The sequence below is a fragment of the Chiloscyllium punctatum genome, chromosome 9 (assembly GCF_047496795.1).
Source record: "Chiloscyllium punctatum isolate Juve2018m chromosome 9, sChiPun1.3, whole genome shotgun sequence".
Lineage (NCBI taxonomy): Eukaryota > Metazoa > Chordata > Chondrichthyes > Orectolobiformes > Hemiscylliidae > Chiloscyllium > Chiloscyllium punctatum.
The window spans coordinates 9,625,591-9,648,157 of record NC_092747.1 but is presented as its reverse complement, the minus strand read 5'-3'; the positions used below and the strand labels follow the sequence as shown (position 1 = coordinate 9,648,157).

General features: G+C 43.9%; 1 protein-coding gene across 3 annotated transcripts in view; it reads right to left on the bottom strand.

Annotated features, from left to right (window-relative positions):
- The window catches only part of myo7aa (myosin VIIAa), a 268,705-nt gene that overhangs the window by 142,929 nt on the left and 103,209 nt on the right, over window positions 1–22,567 (bottom strand). For all 3 annotated transcript variants that reach the window (XM_072576845.1, XM_072576843.1, XM_072576844.1), the window contains 4 exons: window positions 21,695–21,837; window positions 13,025–13,138; window positions 7,442–7,595; window positions 4,729–4,805 (listed from right to left, as the gene is read on the bottom strand). In XM_072576845.1, the coding sequence (XP_072432946.1) occupies window positions 4,729–4,805; window positions 7,442–7,595; window positions 13,025–13,138; window positions 21,695–21,837 (488 nt within the window). The remainder of the gene's footprint in view (window positions 1–4,728; window positions 4,806–7,441; window positions 7,596–13,024; window positions 13,139–21,694; window positions 21,838–22,567) is intronic.

Below are 22,567 nucleotides of genomic sequence, written 5' to 3'. Positions count from 1 at the left end.
CTCACTCTCCCATTCAGATCTTGGATGTCTCAAATAAGTAGCCTAAAAAGGGAGAAAAGAGTGGAAAAAAAAACTTGGACTTTTATACAACTCCTAAAACCTTTCCACATCTCAATGACCTTTGAAATGGAGTGACTATTGTAATAGGGTAGAAGCAATGGCTAATGTGTACACAGTCAGCTCCAACTACATGGGATTGTCCAGATAATGCATTTTTAATGAAAGCTAAAAATCACATGGCATCAGGTTATAGTCCAGCAGATTAATTTGAAATCAAAAGCTTTACCTGACAAAAGAGCAGCACTCAGAGCTTCTAATTTCAAATAAATCTGTTGGACTATAACCTGGTGTTTTGTGATTTTTAAACTTTGTCCACCCCAGTCCAACACCAGCACCTCCACATAGAGTCATAGAAAGATATAGCACAGAAACAGGTCCATCCTGTTCATGCTGACCAGATATTCCAACCCAATCTAGGCCCACCTGCCAGCACCCAGCCCATATCCTATTCATATACCCATCCAAATGCCTCATAAAATGTTGCAATTGTACCAGCCACCACCACATCCTCTGGCAGCTCATTCCATACACGTACCACCCCCTCTGAGTGGAAAAGTTGCCCCTTAGGTCTCTTTTATATCTTTGCCCCCTCACCCTAAACCTATGTTCTCTAGTTCTGGACTCCCTGACCCCAGGGAAAAGACTGTCTATTTATCCTATCCATGCCCCTCATGATTTTGTAAACCTCTATAAAAGGTCAGTCTCTGACACTCCAGGGAAAACAGCCCCAGCCTGTTCAGCCTCTCCCTATAGCTCAAATCCTCCAACTCTGGCAACATCCTTGTAAATCTTTTCTGAACCCTTTCAAGTTTCACAACATCTTTCTGATACAAAGGAGACCAGAATTGCATACAATATTCCAACAGTGGCCTAACCAATGTCCTGTACAGCCGCAGCATGACCTCCCAACTCCTGTACTCAATACACTGACCAATAAAAGGAAAGCATACCAAACACCACCTTCACTATCCTATTTACTTTCAAAGGTGCTATGAACCTGCACTCCAAGGTCTCTGTTCAGCAACGCTCCCTAGCACCTTACCATTAAGTGTATAAGTCCTGCTAAGGTTCGCTTTCCCAAAATGCAGCGCCTCCCCATTTATCTGAATTAAACTCCATCTGCCACTTCTCAGCCCATTGGCCCATCTGGTCCAGATCCTGTTGGAATCGGAGGTAACCCTCTTCGCTGTCCACTACAGCTCCAATTTTGGTGTCATCTGCAAACTTACTAACTGTACCTCTTATGCTTGCATCCAAATCATTTATGTAAATGACAAAAAGTAGAGGGCCCAGCACTGATCCTCGTGGCACTCCACTGGTCACAGGCCTCCAGTCTGAAAAACAACCCTCCACCACCACCCTCTGTCTTCTACCTTTAAGCCCGCTCCGTATCCAAATGTCTAGTTTTCTCGGTGTTCCGTGAGATCTAAGCTTGCTAATCAGTCTCCCATGGGGAACCTTGTCGAACGCCTTACTGAAATCCACATAGATCGCATCTACTGCTCTGCCCTCAAATCTTCTTTGTTACTTCTTCAAAAAACTCAATCAAGTTTGCGAGACATGATTCCCACGCACAAAGCCATGTTGACTATCCCGAATCAGTCCTTGCCTTTCCAAATACATGTACATCCTGTCCCTCAGGATTCCCTCCAACAACTTGCCTACTACGGAGGTCAGGCTCACCGTTCTATAGTTCCCTGGCTGGTCTTTACTGCCCTTCTTAAATAGTGGCACGTTTGCCAACCTCCAGTCTTCCGGCACCTCACCGGTGACTATCAATGATACAAATATCTCAGCAAGAGGCCCAGCAATCACTTCTCTAGCTTCCCACAGAGTTCTTGGGTACACCTGATCAGGTCCTGGGGATTTATCCATCTTTAACCATTACAAGACATCCAGCACTTCCTCCTCTGTAATCTGGACATTTTGCAAGATGTCACCATCTATTCCCCTACAGTCTATATCTTCCATATCGTTTTCCACAGTAAATACCGATGCAAAATATTCATTTAGTATCTCCTTCATTTTCTGTGGCTCCACACAAAGGCGGCCTTGCTGATCTTTGAGGGGCCCTATTCTCTCCCTAGTCACCCTTTTGTCCTTAATATATTTGTAAAAACCCTTTGGATTCCCCTTAATTCTATGTCCGCCCTCCTGATTTCCCTCTTAAGTATACTCCTACTTCCTTTATATTCTTCTAAGGATTCACTCAATCTATCCTGTCTATACCTGACATATGCTTCCTTCTTTTTCTTAACCAAACCCTCAATTTCTTTAGTCATCCAGCATTCCCTATGCCTACCAGCCTTTCCTTTCACCCTGACAGGAATATACTCTCTCTGGATTCTTGTTATCTCATTTCTGAAGGCTTCCCACTTTCCAGCCATCCCTTTACCTGCGAACATCTGCCTCCAATCAGCTCTCAAAAGTTCTTGCCTAATACCATCAAAATTGGCTTTTCTCCAATTTAGAACTTCAACTTTTAGATTTGGTCTATCCTTTTCCATCATTAGATTAAATCTAATAGAATTATGGTCGCTGGCCCCAAAGTGCTCCTCCACTGACACCTCATTCACCTGCCCTGCCTTATTTCCCAAGAGTAGGTCAAGTTTTGCACCTTCTCTAGTAGGTACATCCACATACTGAATCAGAAAATTGTCTTGTACGCACTTAATAAAAATTCCTCTCCATCTAAACCTTTAACACTATGGCAGTCCTAGTTGATGTTTGGAAAGTTAAAATCCCCGACCATAACTACCCTATTATTCTTACAGATAGCAGAGATCTCCTTACAAGTTTGTTTCTCAATTTCCCTCTGACTATTGGGGGGTCTACAATACAATCCCAATAAAGGTGATCATCCCTTTCTTATTTCCACCCAAATAATTCCCTGGGTGTATTTCTGGGAATATCCTCCCTCAGCACAGCTGTAATGCTATCCCTTATCAAAAATACATCATATTTAATGATGTCAACCGAGACTAGGAATAGCCAGACTTGAAAAATAATTAATGGTTTTGTCAGGTAGTTTCTTAGTAAATTAACTAAGAGTGGATATGAAAACAAATGTCAGAAATTGTGTAAACTGCTGATTGAGCATTTCTAACTGAGGAGGGAAATTAAGATGGAAAATGGGATGGTCTTCATTGCAAGGTTTGCGTTCATGAGCAAGGGAGGTCTTATTGCAACCGTACAGGAGTTTGGGGAGACCACACCTGGAGCAGTGTGTGAACAGAGAGAGGCTGTGCGGTATTGTCACTGGACGGTTAATTGAGACACCCAGATAACATTCTGGGGATCCAGTTTCAAATCTCACCACAGCAGATGGTGAAATTCAAGTTCAATAAATATCTGGAGTCTAATGGTGGCCATGAATCCATTGCCAATTGTTTGAAAAAAAATCTTCTGGTTTGCTAATGTCCTCGATGGAAGGAAATCTGCAATCCTTACCTGGTCTGGCCTACATGTAACTCCAGACCAAAACAATGTGCTTGATTCTTGATTACCCTCTGGGCAATAAGGACAGCCACATCCTGTGAATGATTTTATTTTTAAAAAAAAGTTTTGACGTCCTTAAGGTTTTGTGATAGGCAAGTGCAGCAAATGTTTAACAGGTTGGTGGAACAGCTGAATGGAGAGAGATTTGGACAACAGTCTGGAATAACTGCTGTTTAGAGGAATAAGAGGGATGCCACCTAAATGGATAAAATTTGGACAGGACTAGTTTGGCAGACTGGATACTGGGATGATATTTCCTGCAAATTAATTTATCTACAGCAAGAGGGTACATTCTCAGGTTGGACTGTATTGGAGTGAGAGGAGAAGAAACCTCTTCACTTAGAGGCTGGTGAACCTGTGGAATTCTCTAATACATAAGGCAGTGCAGGTCATGTTACTGAATACGCTCATGAAAGAAAAGGATTGGTTCCAAGGCACTAAAGGGTATGGGGAGAGGGTGGGGTATGGGCACAGAGATAGAGGATCAGCCATGAGAGAGTGTGTTGAATGGTGGAAAAGGCTCAATGGGCCAAAAATGCCTACTCCTGCTCTGTAGATTCTGTGTTTTACAGACTCCTCCTTAAATCAACACTATTAGAATATTCTGAAATGGAGGTGCATGGTGTGGTTGGAGGCTCTATTAGGGCAGAGTGAATTCTGAGAGGATAATGTGTTGCTGGAAAAGTGCAGCAGGTCAAGCAGCATCCAAGGAGCATGAGAATTGACATTTCGGGCATGAGCCCTTCTTCGGGAATAATGGGCTGAAGGGGGGGCTAATTCCTGAAGAAGGGCTCATGCCCAAAACGTAGATTCTCCTGCTCCTTGGATGCTGCCTGACCTGCTGCGCTTTTCCAGCAACACATTAACAGCTCTGATCTCCAGCATCTGCAGTCCCCACTTTCTCCTCAAAGTGAATTCTGAACCAGTTTTGAAGAAAATAGACTGAAAATACAAGTGACTTTTGGACACAGATGGCTTGCATTTACAACTTCTCCAGCATTTCACACAGTGGTTTGGACACTTTTTCCACATAGAGCATAGAGATGTTACCAATAGAAGCAAATGACTGTTCTATATTGGACACCTGTATTGTTTATGAATGGACAGACAGACAGACAGACAGACAGACAGACATTGAGGTTAAAAAAGTTATAAAAACAAAACATTCACCTCAAGCAGAGTAGCAGCAGACATCAAATGCGTGGAGTAGACAACCTCACATGAATCCAAATTGTCATACACTCGAGCTGAAGGATCAGCAGAATAAACAAAGTAAAATGATCTCAATGGCAATTTGAATAAACATTGAATATTCTTGCTTATTATACTGGAGGCACAACACCAGGATCCCAGCTGCACTGTAAGTATAAGAGTGCTAAACCATGTTGCCAGTAAGATGCACACAGGTGCTTCTAGTGACAACACAACTCTCTTAAGGAGGCAGTTAACTTTTATTTATTCACAGATGTGGGTATCGCTGGCTGGGCAAGCGTTTATTACCCACCCCAGCTGTGCTTGAGAAGGTGGTACCTTCCTAAATGACTGCAGTCCATGTGGGTAGATCCACAATGTCCTTGGGGAAGAGAACTCCAGCATTTTCATCCAGTGACAATGAAGGAAGAACAATATATTTCCAAGTCAGGAAGTGAGTGACTAGGAGTGCAATCTACTGGGAGGTGGTATTTCCACATACCTGTTGCCCTCGGAAGTGGTCATGGGCTTGGAAGGTGCTGCCTAAGGATGTTTGGTGAATTAGTGCAGTGCATCTTGTAGATGGCACACACCGCTGCTACAGATGGGGCATCAGTGACAGTGGGAATTAGTGTTTATGGATTAGTACCAAGTGTCTGCTTTGTCCTGGATGGTGAGTCAAGCGTTGTGTGTTGTTGGAGCTGCACCCATTCAGGTAAGTGGGGGACATTCCATCACATTCCCGAGTTGGGCCTTGTAGATGGTGGACAGGCTTTTGGGATCACAAAGACCATACCTTTCGATTTTTATTTTGGATGGTGTTCAAAAATGGCAGTAGGATTGCTGTAGGCCAAGGACAGTGGAAATATTTGCTGCACTTCTTATTTAAACAGTACCTGAAGCTCATTAGAAGTTGTGTTTACACTGCTGCTTCATTCAAGTGGTGGGACACAATGTTTGAGACACAGTGACACTATTGGTGTGTGGTTAGAGGAAGCTTTATCCAGAAACAGGCAGGTTAGTTTTACAAATCAGATCAATTGTCCAGACAGGATATAAGCAGCATGACAACAACTCTGTCTGGTCTCAGGCAGGTGGACAGTGAGAGAGGACAATCAAAAAAAAAGGGTGGAATCTCTCTATCCACTTCTTTACTGAAGGAACAGCCAACCTGAAACAGCCACCACCTTTTCCTAAAAAGTTGCTGCCTCTAACCAGTGACCGAGAAATCAAACAGAGAGCGTGCTAACTATCTGTGTCTTCAGCAAAGAACTCGGCTACAAAGATCAGAGATCAGAAGGGACACTGTGGACTGGTGCTAACAAACTGCATTCTTTTAATCTCCTTTTCTTCCAACCCATTTGTGAGGAGTGTAGTCAAACACTGGACCTGGGATGCAGGTGCATAGTTCCTTCAAAATGGCATCACACGTAGACAGGATGGAAAAGGCAGAATTTGGCCTGATTTGGAGATGCTGGTGTTGGACTGGGGTGTGCAAAGTTAAAAATCACATCAGATTATAGCCCAATGAAAGCACTAACTTTCAGAGCACTGTTCAACTACCTGAAGGAGCAGCGCTCCCAAATAAATCTGTTGGATTATAACCTGGTGTTGTGAGATTTTTAGCATTTGGCATGCTTGCCTTCATCGGACACAGCAATGACCACAGGAGTTTGAATATCATGTTACAGGACATTGGTGAGGCCAGATTTGGAGTACTGTATACAATTCTGGTCATCCTGCTACAGGAAAGATGTTACTAAACTGAAAAATTGTGCAAAAAAACAAAAAAAAGTTTACAAAAGGACATTAACAAGATTGTAGGGTTCAATTTATAAAGGAGAGATTGGGACTTTTCTCCCTGGAGCATAGGAAGCTGAAGGATGACATTATAGAGATTTATAAGATCATGAGGGGCATGCAGAAGGTGAATAGCCAAGGTCTTTTCCCACAAGGTAGGAGAATCCAAAAAGAGAGGGCATAGGTATACGGTGAGAGGGGAAACACTTCAAAAAGGGACTTCAGAGGCTACATTTTCCACACAAGAGAGTGGTATGTGTATGGAATGAGCTGCCAGAGGAAGTGGTGGAGGCTGGTGCAATTGCAACATTTAAAAGGCATCTGGATGAGTATATGAATAGAAAGGCTTTAAGAGGGAACTAGGTCAAATGGGATTGGATTAGATTAGATGAGGTTGGCCTGGACGAGTTGGACCGAAGGGGCTGTTTCCAATACGAAAACATCGAGTACACATCAAAAAGGACATCATTGATCCAAAACTACTTTGGTAAGTCTTCAGGCTGGGGAACGTCAAAAAGCAAGCCCTTCATTCAAAGTGTTTGGTAGCTGTCCGTGTTGGCAATGATAGCAAGATCTCGGGGACAAGTAACCAGTCCGATTGCTTCAGGATACTGCTCGAGGGAACAACATTGGCCAGGAATACAGTACAACTCAGCTTTCCTTTAAAACAGCCACATGAACTGTCACTGCTTTTATTTAGCACCAGTTCAAAAGAGACCTGCAAAGGACCTCTGCATTTCGACACCACTTTGCTCAATACCCTAAGAAGGTAATGCAACAACAAGCCACTTAAAGGTAAAATATATCCACCCTCCCCCCCCCCCCCCCCACAATCACTAATTTGAATTCCCAGCTTTCCCTCCATTGTAAAGCAGATCACCCTCCGATTTACATTCGTAAGCCAGATTGCCCATGTGCAGAATTGCAGCCATCAGTTTGGAGATCTCCCAGTTTTCGGTATCAGTGAACATGAGAACCTTCATGGCCGAGCGAATGTTGGCATACTCCTTACTGTCATCTCGGCCATCACAGAAAGTGCACTGCCCCTGGAACACACAATACAATACAATGTCATACAGTCACAGATGGACAGCATGGAAACAGGCCCTTCAGTCCAACTCTTCATGCCGACCAGATATCCCAAACTACTCTAGTCCCATTTACCAGCATGTGGTGCCTATCCCTCCAAACCCTTCCTATTCATATACCCATCAAAATGCCTCTTAAATGTTGTAATTATACCAGCCTCCACTACTTCCTCTGGCAGCTCACTTCATACACTCACTAGCTCTGCATGAAAAAGTTGCCTTTAGGTCCCTTTTAAATCTTTCCCCTCTCACCCTAAACCTATGCACTCTAGCTCTGGACTCCCCCACTCCAGGCAAAGGATCTTGTCTATTTAATCTATCCATGCACCTCATGATTTTACAAACTTCTAGGAGGTCACCCCTCAACCTCCGACACTCCAGGGAAAATAACCCTAGTCTATTCAGCCTCACCCTATGGCACAAATCCTCCAAACCTGGCAACATCCTTGTAAATCTTTTCTGAAACTTTTCAAGTTTCACAACACCCTTCCTATAAGAGGGAGGCCAGAATTGAACACAACATTCCAAAAGTGACCTAATAAACGTCCTGTACAGCTGTAACATGACCTCCCAACTCCTATACTCAATACTCTGATCAATAAAGGAAAGCATACCATATGGCTTCTTCACGATCTTATCTACCTGTGACTCTACTTTCAAGGATCTATGAACCTGCATTCCAGAGTGTCAGTATTCAGCAGCACACCCCAGGACTTCCCAGTATATGCGTAAGTCTTGCTCGGATCTGCCTTACCAAAATGCAGCACCTCACATTTATCCCCATTAGTCCATCTGATCAAGATCCCATTGTACTCTGAGGTAACCTTCTTTGCTGTCCACTCCGCCTCCAATTTTGTCATGATTAGATTCCCTACACTGTGGAAACAAGCCATTTGGCCCATCACGTCCACAGTGACCCTCTGAAGAGTAACCCACCCAGGCCTATTTCCCTACACTTAGCCCTGACTAACACACCTAACAGTATGGGCAATTTAGCCTGGCTAATTCACATAACCTGCACATCTTTGGACTGTTGGAGGAAACCGGAGCACCCGGAGGAAACCCACACAGACATGGGGAGAATGGCGGTTCTCTGTGTGGAATTTGCACAGAGGCTGGAATCAAACCCAGGTCCCTGGTGCTGTCAGGCAGCAGTGCTAATCACGGAGCCACAGTGCTGCACTAACTGTCCATCTGCAACGTTACTAACTGTACTTCCTATGTTCACATTCAAATCATTTATATAAAATGAAGAAAATCAGTGGACCTAGAGCCAATTATTGTGGCACACCATCGGTCACTGCCCTCCAATCTGAAAAACAACCCTCCACCACCATTCTCTGTCTTCTACCTTTGAGCCAGTTCGGTATCCAAATGGCTAGTTCTCCCTTTGATCTAACCGATCTACCATGAGGAACCTTGACGAACACCTTATTGAAGTCCATAGAGATCATGTCCACCACTCTGCCCTTCTCAATCCTCTTCATTACTACTTCAAAAACTCAATTGAGTTTGACAGACATGATTTCCCATGCATAAAGCCATGTTGACTCTCCTTAATCAGTTCTTGCCTCTCCAAATACATATAAATCATATCCCTCTGGATTTCTCCCAACTTGCCCTGCCATGCCATGCTTCCAGGTTTATAGATCCCTATCTTTTCCTTACCACCCTTCTTAAATAGTGGCACCCCATTTGTGTTATGAAGGCGTAGGTGTGTACTGTACCTTTAAGAGAGAGGGGAAACTCGCAGGGACTGACTGAAAGCACAGAGTGGGCTGAACAATTTAAAAATGTAACATTTCGTTGAAACAAGTAGCTGGAGTTGCATTGCCATGGAACAAAAACAAATTCAAATTTGGCCAGTTTAAATTACACCCCAGATACCAAAATCCAATCAAATTTGAATTTTACTGCTTGAGGGGACATCAAGCCAATGAAAAGATCCGATGTTTTGGGGTATAAAATCAGAAATTTTGAACAGTTAGGGGGAGAACAGCAAAAGGGCACCAGTACAGACTGCCAGCCAAATAGCTCTCTGAAAGGTACCTGTCCATAAAAGGAAAGTTGTGCAGCAGAAGACTGAAGAAAAGATGACCCAGAAATCCGCAGAGGAAAATCTACAAAGGAGAATCGACAAAGCCGACTGGTTTTGAAACATGATTTTTATTTGTAAATCTTAAATCAGGGTTTTTATTTTTAATTGGACCTGTAATATGGAGTGGGAGGTAAAGGATAGGTTTAAGGGAAAGGGGTTGTAAATAGTTGTTTTAATGTTCTGTTAATTTTTACTTTAAACAGTGAAATCTGGGATAGTTCTCTGCTTCTCAAATCTTAGATTACGGTGCGATGTGATCTTTTCTGTGTGTTGGGTTTAAATTAGCAGAGGGGGTTTACCCCATGTTGGAACATTCGCCAACTTCCAGTTTTCTGGCACCTCACCTGTGACTATCAATGATAGAAATATCTCAGCAAGGGGCCCAGCAATCACTTCCCTAGCTTCCCAGAGTTCTACGGTACACCGATCAGGTCCTGAGGATTGATCCACATTCATGCATTAAGACATCCAGCACTTCCTCTTCTGTAATTTAGACATTTTTCAAGATGTCACCACCTATTTCCCCACATTCTATATCTCCCATATCTTTCTTCACAGCAAATACTGTTACAAAATCCTCATTTAGTGTCTCTCCACCTCCTGCGGCTCCACACATTGGCTGCCTTGCTGATCTTTGAGGGGCCCTATTCTCTCCCTAGTTACCCTTTTGTCCTTAAAAGGGATTTGCAAAACACTTTGGATTCTCTTTAGCTTTGTCAAAGAGTTATCTCATGTCCTCTTTTTGCTCTCCTGATTTCCCTCCTGCCTTTATACTCTTCAAAAAAAAAGGAGTGACGCAATCTCTCCTGTCTATACCTGACGTATGCTTCCTTTTTTTTCTTAACCACCAATTTCACTAGTCATCCCTACGGCTACCAGCCTTGCCTTTCACCCAAACAGGAATGTACTGTCCCTGGACTCTCATTGTGTCATGGATAAATAGGTATAGAGCTACACAGAACGTGAGGGGTCCATGTGTCTCAATGCAGACGAGGAACACTTTAACCAAGTTAGTGGCAGTCTAGGATGGGTCCCTGAGAAAGATGTCAAAGATCGTTGGAGCAGATCAGAAAAAAAAACTGAAAAGATATTACAGGGTCAGGAAAATTGACCTATATTTTAAAATCAAACTTGTTCAGGTGTAATTATACACCTCTAGAGCAGATGGGCCTCCCAGTCCAGGGATAGGGGCATTCCCACAAGAGGGCTGTTCAGGGAACCAGATTTTCTTTTCCTAAACTACTTTTCTCATCAATCTGTTCAGAAATGTTACTACAACACCCCTCTGGAAAAGGGTGAAGCTTGAACCTGGGCCTCCTGGTCTGGGGTAGGGATACTACCATTGTTCAGCAAGAGGATCTTTCAGGGAACCTGGTAAAGGAAATGAAAATAAAAGATCAGGTGTGATCCAACTGAATACTCGAACAGTTTGGTGGGCTAGAAGATCCGAATTGTCCATATCAAATTGCCCATAGTGTTCAGGGATGTGTAGGTTAGGTGCATTAGTCAGGGGTAAATGTAGAGTGATGGGGAATGGGATTGGGGGAAGATACTCTTCGGAGGGTCAGTATGGAATTGTTGGGCCAAAGGGCCTGTTTCCACAATAAGGATTAAGATCGAAGATCCCAAGGTTTCCAAAGAAGTGGGTTGAAGTTATAGTCTCAACACAGGGTAGGTTTGTAATTTTAATATTCTCCCTTCGAATGAAGGTGCAATGGTGGGACCCATTCACTGTTCAATTCATGGGATTTCAACAATGAAAGGTATACCATTAAGCTTGAATTCTTCACTCAAAACTCAGATGGTGTAGGGTCTTCCAGAAACAAAAGGAGTGGTGAGCTGGGGTAATCTGGACAACTACCCCACCTCCTGGCAGCCTGTTGGAACATTGGAAGGGTAAGGAATGGCAGAGTGTGTGTTGGCCTAATATACAAAACAGTCAGATATACATGTTAGGAGCAGGAATGGGCCATTTGACTCCTCAAATCCTTCTCCGCTATCCAAAAAGATCATAGCTGACTGTATTGTAGTCAGAACTGTTTCACTGATTCTACCAGATTTGCTTAGACTCCCGAATTTCACCTCGGTCTTAAACATATTCAATGACGCTTCCTCCATAAAACTCTGGATAAGAAATTTCCACACACTGACAACCCTCAAGAGGAAAACTTTTCTCATTTTTTCATCTCAATGGGATATCCTTGACTTTTAAAACAAAAACAAACAAAAACAGAAGTCCTCGAGCTCTAACACAAACAAAAACAGAAGTTGTTGGAAAAGCTCAGCAATTCTGGCAACATCTGTGGAGAGAAATCAGAGTTAACGTTTCGGGTTGATTGACCAGTCCTCAGAACCTCTCTTTCGCTCTGTTCTCTTCCACATCCTTTCAACATCCATTCTCAACAAGTCCCTTCAAATTCTTACACATTGTAATAAACTCTCCTGCCAAGCTCCTGTGGACACAGGCCTGGCCTATCTATCCTTTCCTCATAAGATAATCCCCACTCCAGAGACCTGAGCACAAAAGATCTTTGCTGAACTTCCAGTGCAGTACAAAAGGAAGTGCTATATTGTTGGAGGAGCTGATTTTCATATGTAGCATTAGACTGATCCATGGTCTCAGCTGTTTGTGTGAAGTGTGGGTGTAGCAGGTCAGCAAGTGTCGCTCATTCCTAATCGCCCCTTGAACCGAAAAGCTGCATTTCAGAGAGCATCGCTTTGGGTTTGGAGTCACATGTAGATCAGGCCGGGAAAGGACTGAGAGATTCCCTTCCCTGTAGAGAATTATGGAACTAGATGGACTTTTATGTCATATCAATCAAGGGTTACATGGTCACCATTAGGCCAATTCCAGACTTTTATAGAGTACAAATTGCACTCTCTGTCACGGTGCGATTCAAACCAGTGTCTAGAATGTGGATTACTACTGTGCCAGGTCCTTCACTAAAGCAAAGAGGAAACAGATTCGGACTTAAATTTTTAACTCTTTAACCAGTTGGTATGGATTATCTGGTCAGTATCAAGTTGCTACTTGAGAGATCCTATTGTGTGCAAACTGCTAGCTGCCCAGCCACACAGTGATTATACACCACGAGCTGCCAATTGAATTAGGATATCTTCAGATTGTCAAAGGCACTACATAAATGCAAGTTTTCCCTGCAAATCTATGAATCTGCCTTTAATCATTCAATCCTACCCTTTCAGGATTGATGCATACAACATCTCTCAAATTGATCAGCAACGCTCCCCCCTCCCCCCCCCACCCCGCCCCACTCCATTCAGCTCTCACCATTGTTAAGTAGGTGTAATCCGTAGCTTTGCTCAGACCCAGTGCCTTCTTCTGGTCCATGCTCATTCCCATCAACATACAGTAAAAGATGTGATAGTTCCTCTCTCCTTCAGCCTGCAGAAGAAAAGGAAGAAATGGAATTAAATTAAAGAACATATTTGTGGAGGACAGCAAATTAACTAAACTGATCATCTCACTACTGAAGGTGGAATGGGGTCCCCGCCAAAGGGCCAGATTCCCAGGAATAGATTCCTCTTGATATTCAGCAGGCCCCATAACACACATTGCTCACTTCTGGGATGACGTGTGTGTTGGGAGGATGTCATCCCCCATTTCTGCAGGCAACTGGTTGTTTAAGCGTCATACAGCACAGTAACAGACCCTTCAGCCCAACCAGTCCATGCTGAGATAAATGTGTGGTGCTGCATTTTGGGAAAGCAAATCTTAGCAGGACTTATATACTTAATAGCAAGGTCCTGGGGAGTGTTGCTGAACAAAGAGACCTTGGAGTGCAGGTTCATAGCTCCGTGAAAGTGGAGTCGCAGGTAGATGGGATAGTGAAGGCAGCATTTGGTATGCTATCCTTTATTGGTCAGACTATTGAGTACAGGAGTTGGGGAGGTCACATTGCGGCTGTACAGGACATTGGTTAGGCCACTGTTGGAATATTGTGTGCAATTCTGGTCTCCTTCCTATCAGAAGGAAGGATCGTGAGAAACTTGAAAGGGTTAAGAAAAAGATTTACAAGGATGTTGCCAGGGTTGGAGGATTTGAGCTATAGGGAGAGGTCGAATAGGCTGGGGCTGTTTTCCCTGGAGCATCAGAGGCTGAGGAGTGACCTTATAGAGGGTTATAAAATCATGAGGTAGGAATATGATAGATAGCCAAGGTTTTTTTCCCCAGGGTAGGGAAGCCCAGAACTAGAGGGCATAGGTTTAGGGTGAGAGGGGAAAGATATAAAAGAGACCTAAGGGGCAATATTTTCACACACAGGGTGGGACGTGTATGGAATGAGAAGCCAGAGGAAGTGGTGGAGGTTGGTACAATTACAACATTTAAAAGGCACTTGGATGGGTATATGAATAGGAAGGGTTTGGAGGGATATGGGCCGGGTGCTGGCAGGTGGGACTAGATTGGGTTGGGATTTCTGGTCGACACGGATGAGTTAAGCCTAATGGTCTGCTTCCGTGCAGTACATCTCTAGGCCTCTACGCCCATAATCCCAAACTAAAACTAGTCCCACTGCCTCCCTTCCATTCTCCAAAAAGGTTTCAGCCAGTTTTATTCAATGCTGTTTGGCCATTCAGCCCCCTCCCCCAGCACCACACCCTCCCCTCCCCTACTCCATACCCACTCATCACGTATATTCAACAGGTCAAAAACTGTTTAGCAATTAAAACAAAACCGCAAGCAACCCACAGGAATGCCATCTCACACACATTTGATAAAAGAAACCCAAAACTCTCATTCACAACAAAATATTTTAAATGACCTCAAATTGTCAGTTGTATAAACGAACAAACCTCTATTCAGTCACCACAGACAAAGACAATTAAATCCTACAACAGTCTCTTGAAACTGGAAATTGAGTAGGACCTCAGCCCCATCCCCTGCTCCTTGCTGAGATAAGCAGTTTTGGAACTTTTGAAAATTCTGTCAAGCATTCCAAATAGACACAGCTACTAATCCCAGTCCACTGGAAAGATCATGAAGTCTTTTGAATTGTACGAAGAACAGATTATGTTTTTTTGAGTTACCTATTTAACAGGAACAAACAATCCTATACAAATACCATTATTTCTTCATGGTTTTGTTTTTAACAGTGCGACCACTCTTCAGTCTACATGCCTCTAAAATATACAGTCGTACCTCTCGTAACTTTTACGCCTCACTACTACTAACCTCTAGAATTTCTTCACGTGGCCAGGATACTGGACACAACCAGGACAGTATGTTCCCAAGAAAAATCTTTACACAACAAATTCAGTACAATACATTGAAAGACAACATAAACTCAGGCAGTACCAGTCTACAGAGTGCAGAGCAGATGGAGCTGGATGTATATGTGCATAGTTCACTGAAGGTGGTAAGGTAGAGGCAGCAGTAAATAAAACAGACATTGTTCTTGTCCTCTGTGCCAATATTAATACAGCCAAGAGTAAGGAGGTGATATTGAGCTTGTACAAGGCACTTGTTTGTGAACGTAGAGTTGTCGCTGCCACATTCTAGGAAAGATGTGAATGCATCAGAGACCGTGCAGTAGCAATTCACAGGAATGGTTCCAGGGATAAGACACTTCAGTGATGAGGAGGGATTGAAGAGATGGAGACTGGTCTCCTTGGAGAGACAGAGAGCAAGAGGAGATCAGATTAAAAACTTCCAAGATCACGAGCGGGCTGGACAGTACAGATAAAGGAGAAGCTGATCCTGTTTGTAAAAAAGGAACACGAATGAATGAGAGGGGGATAAATTTAAAAGCGATGCATAAACAAAGCAAGGGTGATGCGAGAACAAAAATCTTTTCCACCAGGTTATTACAATATGGATACACTGCCCAGGAATGTGGTAACAGGCAGGAGGCTGGAAGAACACAGCAAACAAGGCAGCATCAGGAGGGCTCAAAAAGGTAGAAGACAGAGGGTGGTAGTGGTGGAGGGTTGTTTTTCAGACTGGAGGCCTGTGACCAGTGGAGTGCTACAAGGATTGGTGCTGGGTCCTCTACTTTTTGTCATTTATATAAATGGTTTGGATGTGAGCATAAGAGGTACAGTTAGTAAGTTTGCTGATGACACCAATGTTGGAGGTGTAGTGGACAGTGAAGAGGATTACTTCTGATTACAACAGGATCTTGATCAGATGGGCCAATGGGCTGAGGAGTGGCAGATGGAGTTTAATTCAGATAAATGTGAGGGGCTGCATTTTGAGAAATCAAATCTTAGCAGGACTTATACACTTCATGGTAAGGTCCTAGGGAGTGTTGCTGAACAAAGAGACCTTGGAGTGCAGATTCATAGCTCCTTGAAAGTGGAGTCGCAGGTAGATAGGATAATGAAGGCGGCATTTGGTACGCTTTCCTTTATTGGTCAGAGTATTGAGTACAGGAGTTGGGAGGTCATGTTGTGGCCATACAGGACATTGGTTAGGCCACTGTTGGAATATTGCGTGCAATTCTGGTCTCCTTCCTATCAGAAGGATATTGTGAAACTTGGAAGGGTTCAGAAAAGATTTACAAGGATGTTGCCAGGGTTGGAGGATTTGAGCTACAGGGAGAGGCTGAACAGGCTGGGGCTGTTTTCGCTGGAGCGTCAGAGGCTGAGGGGTGACTTTATTGAGGTTTACAAATTCATGAGGGGCATAGATAGGATAAATAGACAAAGTCTTTTCCATGGGGTGGGGGAGTCCAGAACTAGAGGGCATAGGTTTAGGGTGAGGGAGAATAAAAAAAAAAGAGACCTAAGGGGCAACTTTTTCATGCAGAGGGTGGTACATGTATAGAAAGAGCTGCCAGAGGAAGTGGTGGATGCTGGTACAATTGCAACGTTTAAGAGGCATTTGGATGGGTATATGAATAGGAAGGGTTTGGAGGGATATGGGCCGGGTGCTGGCAGGTGGGACTAGATTGGGTTGGGATATCTGGTCAGCAAGGACGGGTTGGACTGAATGGTCTTTTTCCATGCTGTACATCTCTATGACTCCTGGAGGGGGAGAGGTCGATATTTCGGGTATAACCCTTCTTCATGACTGGGAATGAGTGTGGGAGAAGCTGGATGGGGCTGAGGTCCTATTCAATTGCCACTTTATAAAAAAATCTTTAAGTAAGGGAACACTTAGGAAGCAGCGATCATAATATGGTATAGTTCAGTCTGCAGTTTGAAAGAGAGAAGGCAAAAATTGGATGTAATGGTGTTACAGTTAAATAAAAAGGTAATTATGAGGGCATGAGAGAGGAACTGACGAAAATCGACTGGAAGCAGAGCCTAGCAGGGAAGATAGTAGAGCAAAAATGACAGGAGTTTGTGGGTGTAATTGAGGACACAGTACAGAGGTTCATCCCCAAGAAAAGAAAGATTATCCAGGGAGGGATTAGACAGCCAGGGCTGACAAAGGAAGTCAGGAAATGTATCAAAGAAAAAGAGAGATCCTATAAAGTGGCCAAGAGCACTAGGAAATCAGAAGATTGGGAAGGCTACAAAAACAGAGGACAACAAAGAGAGAAATAAGGAAGGAGAGGATCAAATATGAAGGTAGGCTAGCCAGTAATATTAGAAATGATAATAAAAGTTTCTTTCAATACATAAGAAACAAACGACAGGCAAAAGTAGACATTGGGCCACTTCAGACTGATGCTGGAAGGCTAGTGATGGGAGATAAGGAAATAGCTGGAGAAGTTAATAAGTACTTTGCGCCAGTCTTCACAGTGGAAGACATGAGTAATATCCCAACAATTAAAGGAAGTCAGGGGGCTGAGTTGAGTATGGTTGCCATTACAAAAGAGATAGTGCTAGAAAAGCTAAAAAGGTCTTAAAATTGACAAATCTCCTGGCCCTGATGGGCTACATCCTAGAGTTCTGAGGGAGGTGGCTGAGGAAATAGTAGAGGTGTTGGCTGAGATCTTTCAAAAGTCACTGGAGTCAGCGAAAGTCCCGGATGATTGGAAGACCGCTGTTGTAACCCCCTTGTTCAAGAAAGGATCAAGACAAAAGATGGAAAATTATAGGCCAATTAGCCTAACCTCGGTTGTTGGAAAATTCTAGATTCTATCGTTAAGGATGAGGTTTCTAAATTCTTGGAAGAGCAGGGTCAGATTAGAACAAGTCAACATGGATTTAGTAAGGGGAGGTCATGCCTGACCAACCTGTTGGAATTCTTTGAAGAGGTGACAAGTAGGTTAAACCAGGGAAACCCAGTGGATGTGGTCTACGTAGACTTCCAAAAGGCCTTTGATAAGGTGCCACATGGGAGGCTGCTGAGCAAGGTGAGGGCCCATGGTGTTAGAGGTGAGTTACTGGTATGGATTGAGGATTGGCTGTCTGACAGAATGCAGAGAGTTGGGATAAAAAGGTTGTTTTTCGAAATGGCAGCCGGTGACAAGCAGTGTCTCGCTGGGTTCAGTGTTGGGGCCGCAGCTGTTCACATAATATATTAGCGATCTGGATGAAGGGACTGGGGGCATTCTAGTGATGTTTGCCGATGATACGAAGTTAGGTGGACAAGCAGGTAGTACGGAGGAAGTGGGGAGGCTGCAGAAGGATCTAGACAGTTTGGAAGAGAGTGGTCCAGGAAATGGCTGATGGAATTCAAAGTGAGCAAATGTGAGGTCTTGCACTTTGGAAAAAAGAATACAAGCATGGACTACTTTCTAAACGGAGAGAAAATTTGTAAAGCCAAAGTATAAAAGGGATCCGGGAGTGCTAGTTGAGGATTCTCTTCAGGTAAACATGCAGGTTGAGTCAGTGATTAAGAAAGCGAATGTAATGTCATCATTTATCTCAAGAGGGTTGGAATATAAAAGCACCGTTGTGCTACTGAGACTTTATAAAGCTCTGGTTAGGCCCATTTGAAGTACTGTGTCCAGTTTTGGTCCCCACACCTCAGGAGGGACATACTGGCACTGGAGCGTGTCCAGCGGAGATTCACACGGATGATCCCTGGAATGGTAGGTCTAACATATGAGGAACGGCTGAGGATCCTGGGATTGTATTCATTGGAGTTTAGAAGATTAAGGGGAGACTTAATAGAGACGTACAAGATAATACATGGCTTGGAAAGGGTGGACGTTAGGTAATTGTTTCCGTTAGGCGGGGAGACTAGGACCCATGGACACAGCCTTAAAATTAGAGGGGGTAAATTCAGAACAGAAATGCGGAGACATTTCTTCAGCCAGAGAGTGGTGGGCCTGTGGAATTCATTGTCGCAGAGTGCAGTGGAGGCCGGGATGCTAAATGTCTTCAGAGATCGATAAATTCTTGATGTCACAAGGAATTAAGGGCTACAGGGAGAATGCGGGTAAGTGGAGTTGAAATGCCCATCAGCCATGATTGAATGGTGGAGTGGACTCGATGGGCCGAATGGCCTTACTTCTGCTCCTACGTCTTATGGTCTTATGGTGAAGTGGGGATAGGTGGAGGATACGACCTGGTTGATCAATGGGAGGAATGTGTAAAGATAAAGTGATGCTGGAAAAGCACAGCAGGTCAGGCAGCATCTGAGGAGCAGGGAAAAAAAAATTCGATGTTTCGGGCAAAAGCTCTTCAATCAGGAATGAATCTGGATGGTGGCAGGGAGCAGTGGAAGGGGGCGGGGCTGGGGAGGGCAGTTATTTGAAATTGGAGAACTCAAACGTCCAGTCCTCCGGGTTATAGGCTGCCCAGGTGGAAGATGAGATGTTGTTCCTTCAATTTGCGGTTTGGTTGGTTGCAGCAATGGAGTTGACTGAGGATGGTCATGCCGGAAAGGGACTGGTTGGGAGAATTGAAGTGGGTGGTGACTGGGAGGTCCCTACGGGCCCAGCTGTGATGCTTGGTGGACCTTTCTCCGAGTTTACGTTCGGTCTCCCCGATGTAGAGAAGACCACATTGGGAGCACCTGATGCAGTAAACGAGATTTGAAAGAAAAAGAGACAGGTGGACCTCTGTCTCACTTGGAAGGACTGTTTAGGACCCTGGATTGAGGTGAGAGGGGTGGTGTACTCACACATTTTGCATCTTTTCTGATGGCAGGAGAAGGTACCTGGGGGTTTGGACAGGGTCAGTTGGGAGAGTGGCGCAAACCAAGGAATGTCATTGGGAACAGTCTTTGTGGAAGGCAGAGGGGGTGGGGAGGGGAAGATGTTCTTGGTGGGGAGGTCTAGTTGTAGCCGGCGGAAGTGTTTATGGATGAGGAGTTGGATGCGGAGACTGGTGAGGTGGTAAGTGAGGACAAGGGGGACTGTCTTTATTGCATTTGGGGGAGTGGAGTGGGGGCTTGGAGCAGTGGACTGGGGAATGGAGGTGGTGCAGTGGAGGGCTGTCTGAATGACAGAGGGGAGGAAAATGTGGCAAAAGGCACAACTGAGGCATTTTAAAAAAGGGAATTAGATGTTTTTGTGGAAAGTAATAGCATACAGAGATAGGAGGAAAAGACAAAGACTGGTAGGCAAAAATAAGTGCAGACACTGGAGATCAGAGTCGAGAGTGTGGTGCTGGAAAAACACAGCTGGTCAGGCAACATCTGTGGAACAGGAGAATCTACGCTTCGGGCAAAAGCCCTTCATCAGAATCAGAAAGTTTGGTATATGCCAGGCCAGGTATTCAAGCTGATGGGCTGAATGGCCTCCTCCTGCCACCACAATAATTCAGAGATTCTGTGGATGCTGGCCATCATGCCTTTGAAGTGAATCCCTGGACTGAGGAAGCATCACTGGAGCAGTTTCTCTCAAATAAAACCTGGCAAGAGGAGGGGCAAAAACAAACACTAAATCAAGAGAAACAAAAAAAAACAAATAACAGGGGTCAGCAAGACAATCTGATGGGTTAGTTTCAGAAGACCAGGCCTTCAACTGTGATAAAGTGCAGAGATCCAGCAAATACAAAACAAAGCAAGGGACAGTGAAGTGTAAAAAGGTGTTCAAAATTCAGTGTGGATCCAAGTTTATCAATGCCTTAAACAAAAGCCTGTAAACACAAGTCAGACATTACATTTTCAAAGATGCCTTGTAGGACAGTGCATTTTTTAAACTAACACTCCGGTCCCAAAATAGGGAACGGCGTAGAGTGGGGAGAATAGGAATGAGGGGTGGGAGGTGATGCTGGAAAGGGATCCACGCTATAACTGAAATATTAAAAGGTCTAAGACAACAGCCTGACTGACTAGCAGGTGAAGAACAGAATCAAAAATCACAAGAGCAGCCACTTGGCATGCCTGTCCAAATAGCTCAATTCAGCTGTGTATTAGCCAAGTCTTTGGCTGCTGGACCACACAGTAATGGCATTTTATACATTTCCCCAGCTAGATATGAGCAAAGTTATCAGCTAGCTAAGTTGCTGTTTTCGCTTTTCAATCCCTGAATGATGGTTCATTAATTATTTATTAACCTGTAATTGTTTTCCGTAACTGCTTTAATTTTTCCCCAAAACCACAGGACCCCTACAGTGTGGAAGCAGGCCATTCAGCCCATCGAGACCAAATCAACTCTCCAAAGAGCATCGCACCCAGATCCACCCCCCCTACCTTACCCCTGTAATGCTGCCTTTCCCATGGCTAATCTCGCTGGCCTGGACAGCTCTGGGACAATTTATGGTTGATCCAACTAATCCATAGGTCTCTGGACTGTGGAAGGAAACCAGAGAAAACCCACGTAGACACAGGGAGAATGTGCAAACTCCACACAGACAGTGGAATTGAACCCGGGTCTCTGGCGCTGCAAGGGAGCGGTGCTAAACACTGAGCCACCCTGCTGCCCTTTTTAACCTATAGTCATGGATACAAATAAAGTTAACTCGGAGTTCCAATATTTGAGTGAGTCATCATTGTATTCTTCGTTATTTTCACTCATGACATGCAAGTAAAGGCAGCATTTTATAAAAACGGCAAAGCCTTCCATTCTTGCATGTGATCACTCGATTAGATATACCCATTCCTCCTTCTGCAAAAGATACTTAAGGAAGTTGAGCTTCCAGTCATAAGAATTACCTGTCTACAGACTCGAGATTTCTCCAGCAGGTACTGTTCAATCTTGGCTCCCTCAATGGCACCCCTCTTGTTAAAGTGGATGTCAATGTACTTCCCAAAACGGCTAGAATTATCATTCCGGATAGTCTTGGCATTCCCAAATGCTGTGGAACCAAATAATAAGCAAGTGCTGAGCTGATGTTTCTTTACTGGACTGTGTTGTAAATCCTTTTCACAATATTATAACCACCTTATTTCTAAGCTTATCCTCAGACAATAGCAAATGCTACTGATTTCCTTTTAATCCTTTGTATAACACCATACCCTTTTTTTAAACTCTATGGCACCATTAAATGCAGCCATTGTAAAAACTTTTCACTGTATTCCTGTCCTGGAGTGACAATAAAAGGAAATTCATTTATTCATTTAAACCAACTGCAGGCCAGAGCGAGACAGAACCCCAGGCAATCCATTCTGTATGGGAAAGACTAAAAAAAAAGAGAGAGATTGACAGTTGTTCTGTTGTACTACAGTGTTCAGTACCCAAGTAGTACAATAAATAACCCTGTCCCATTTCCTTCTCTTGTATTCTACTGAAGTTCCACTGCACCTTATCTTTTAATTACTTGTGTTGCATACAATCTCTTATACGCAACATCAAATTCAACAACTTCAAATCATAAGTACTTCCATAGCTTGAGCCCAAGATCAAAGTCCCTCTATGGTCTTGTTCTGTCCTCTGTACTTCCACAGCCTCTCCCAGTCTCGTAATCTCCCATGCTCCTTCAATTCTGTCCTTTGTCACTCCCCACCCCTATCACATTAGACCCAATGTTGGCCATGCCTTCAGCTAACTTCCTGAACCCTCCATCTCTTCACTCTTCTCTCATCCTT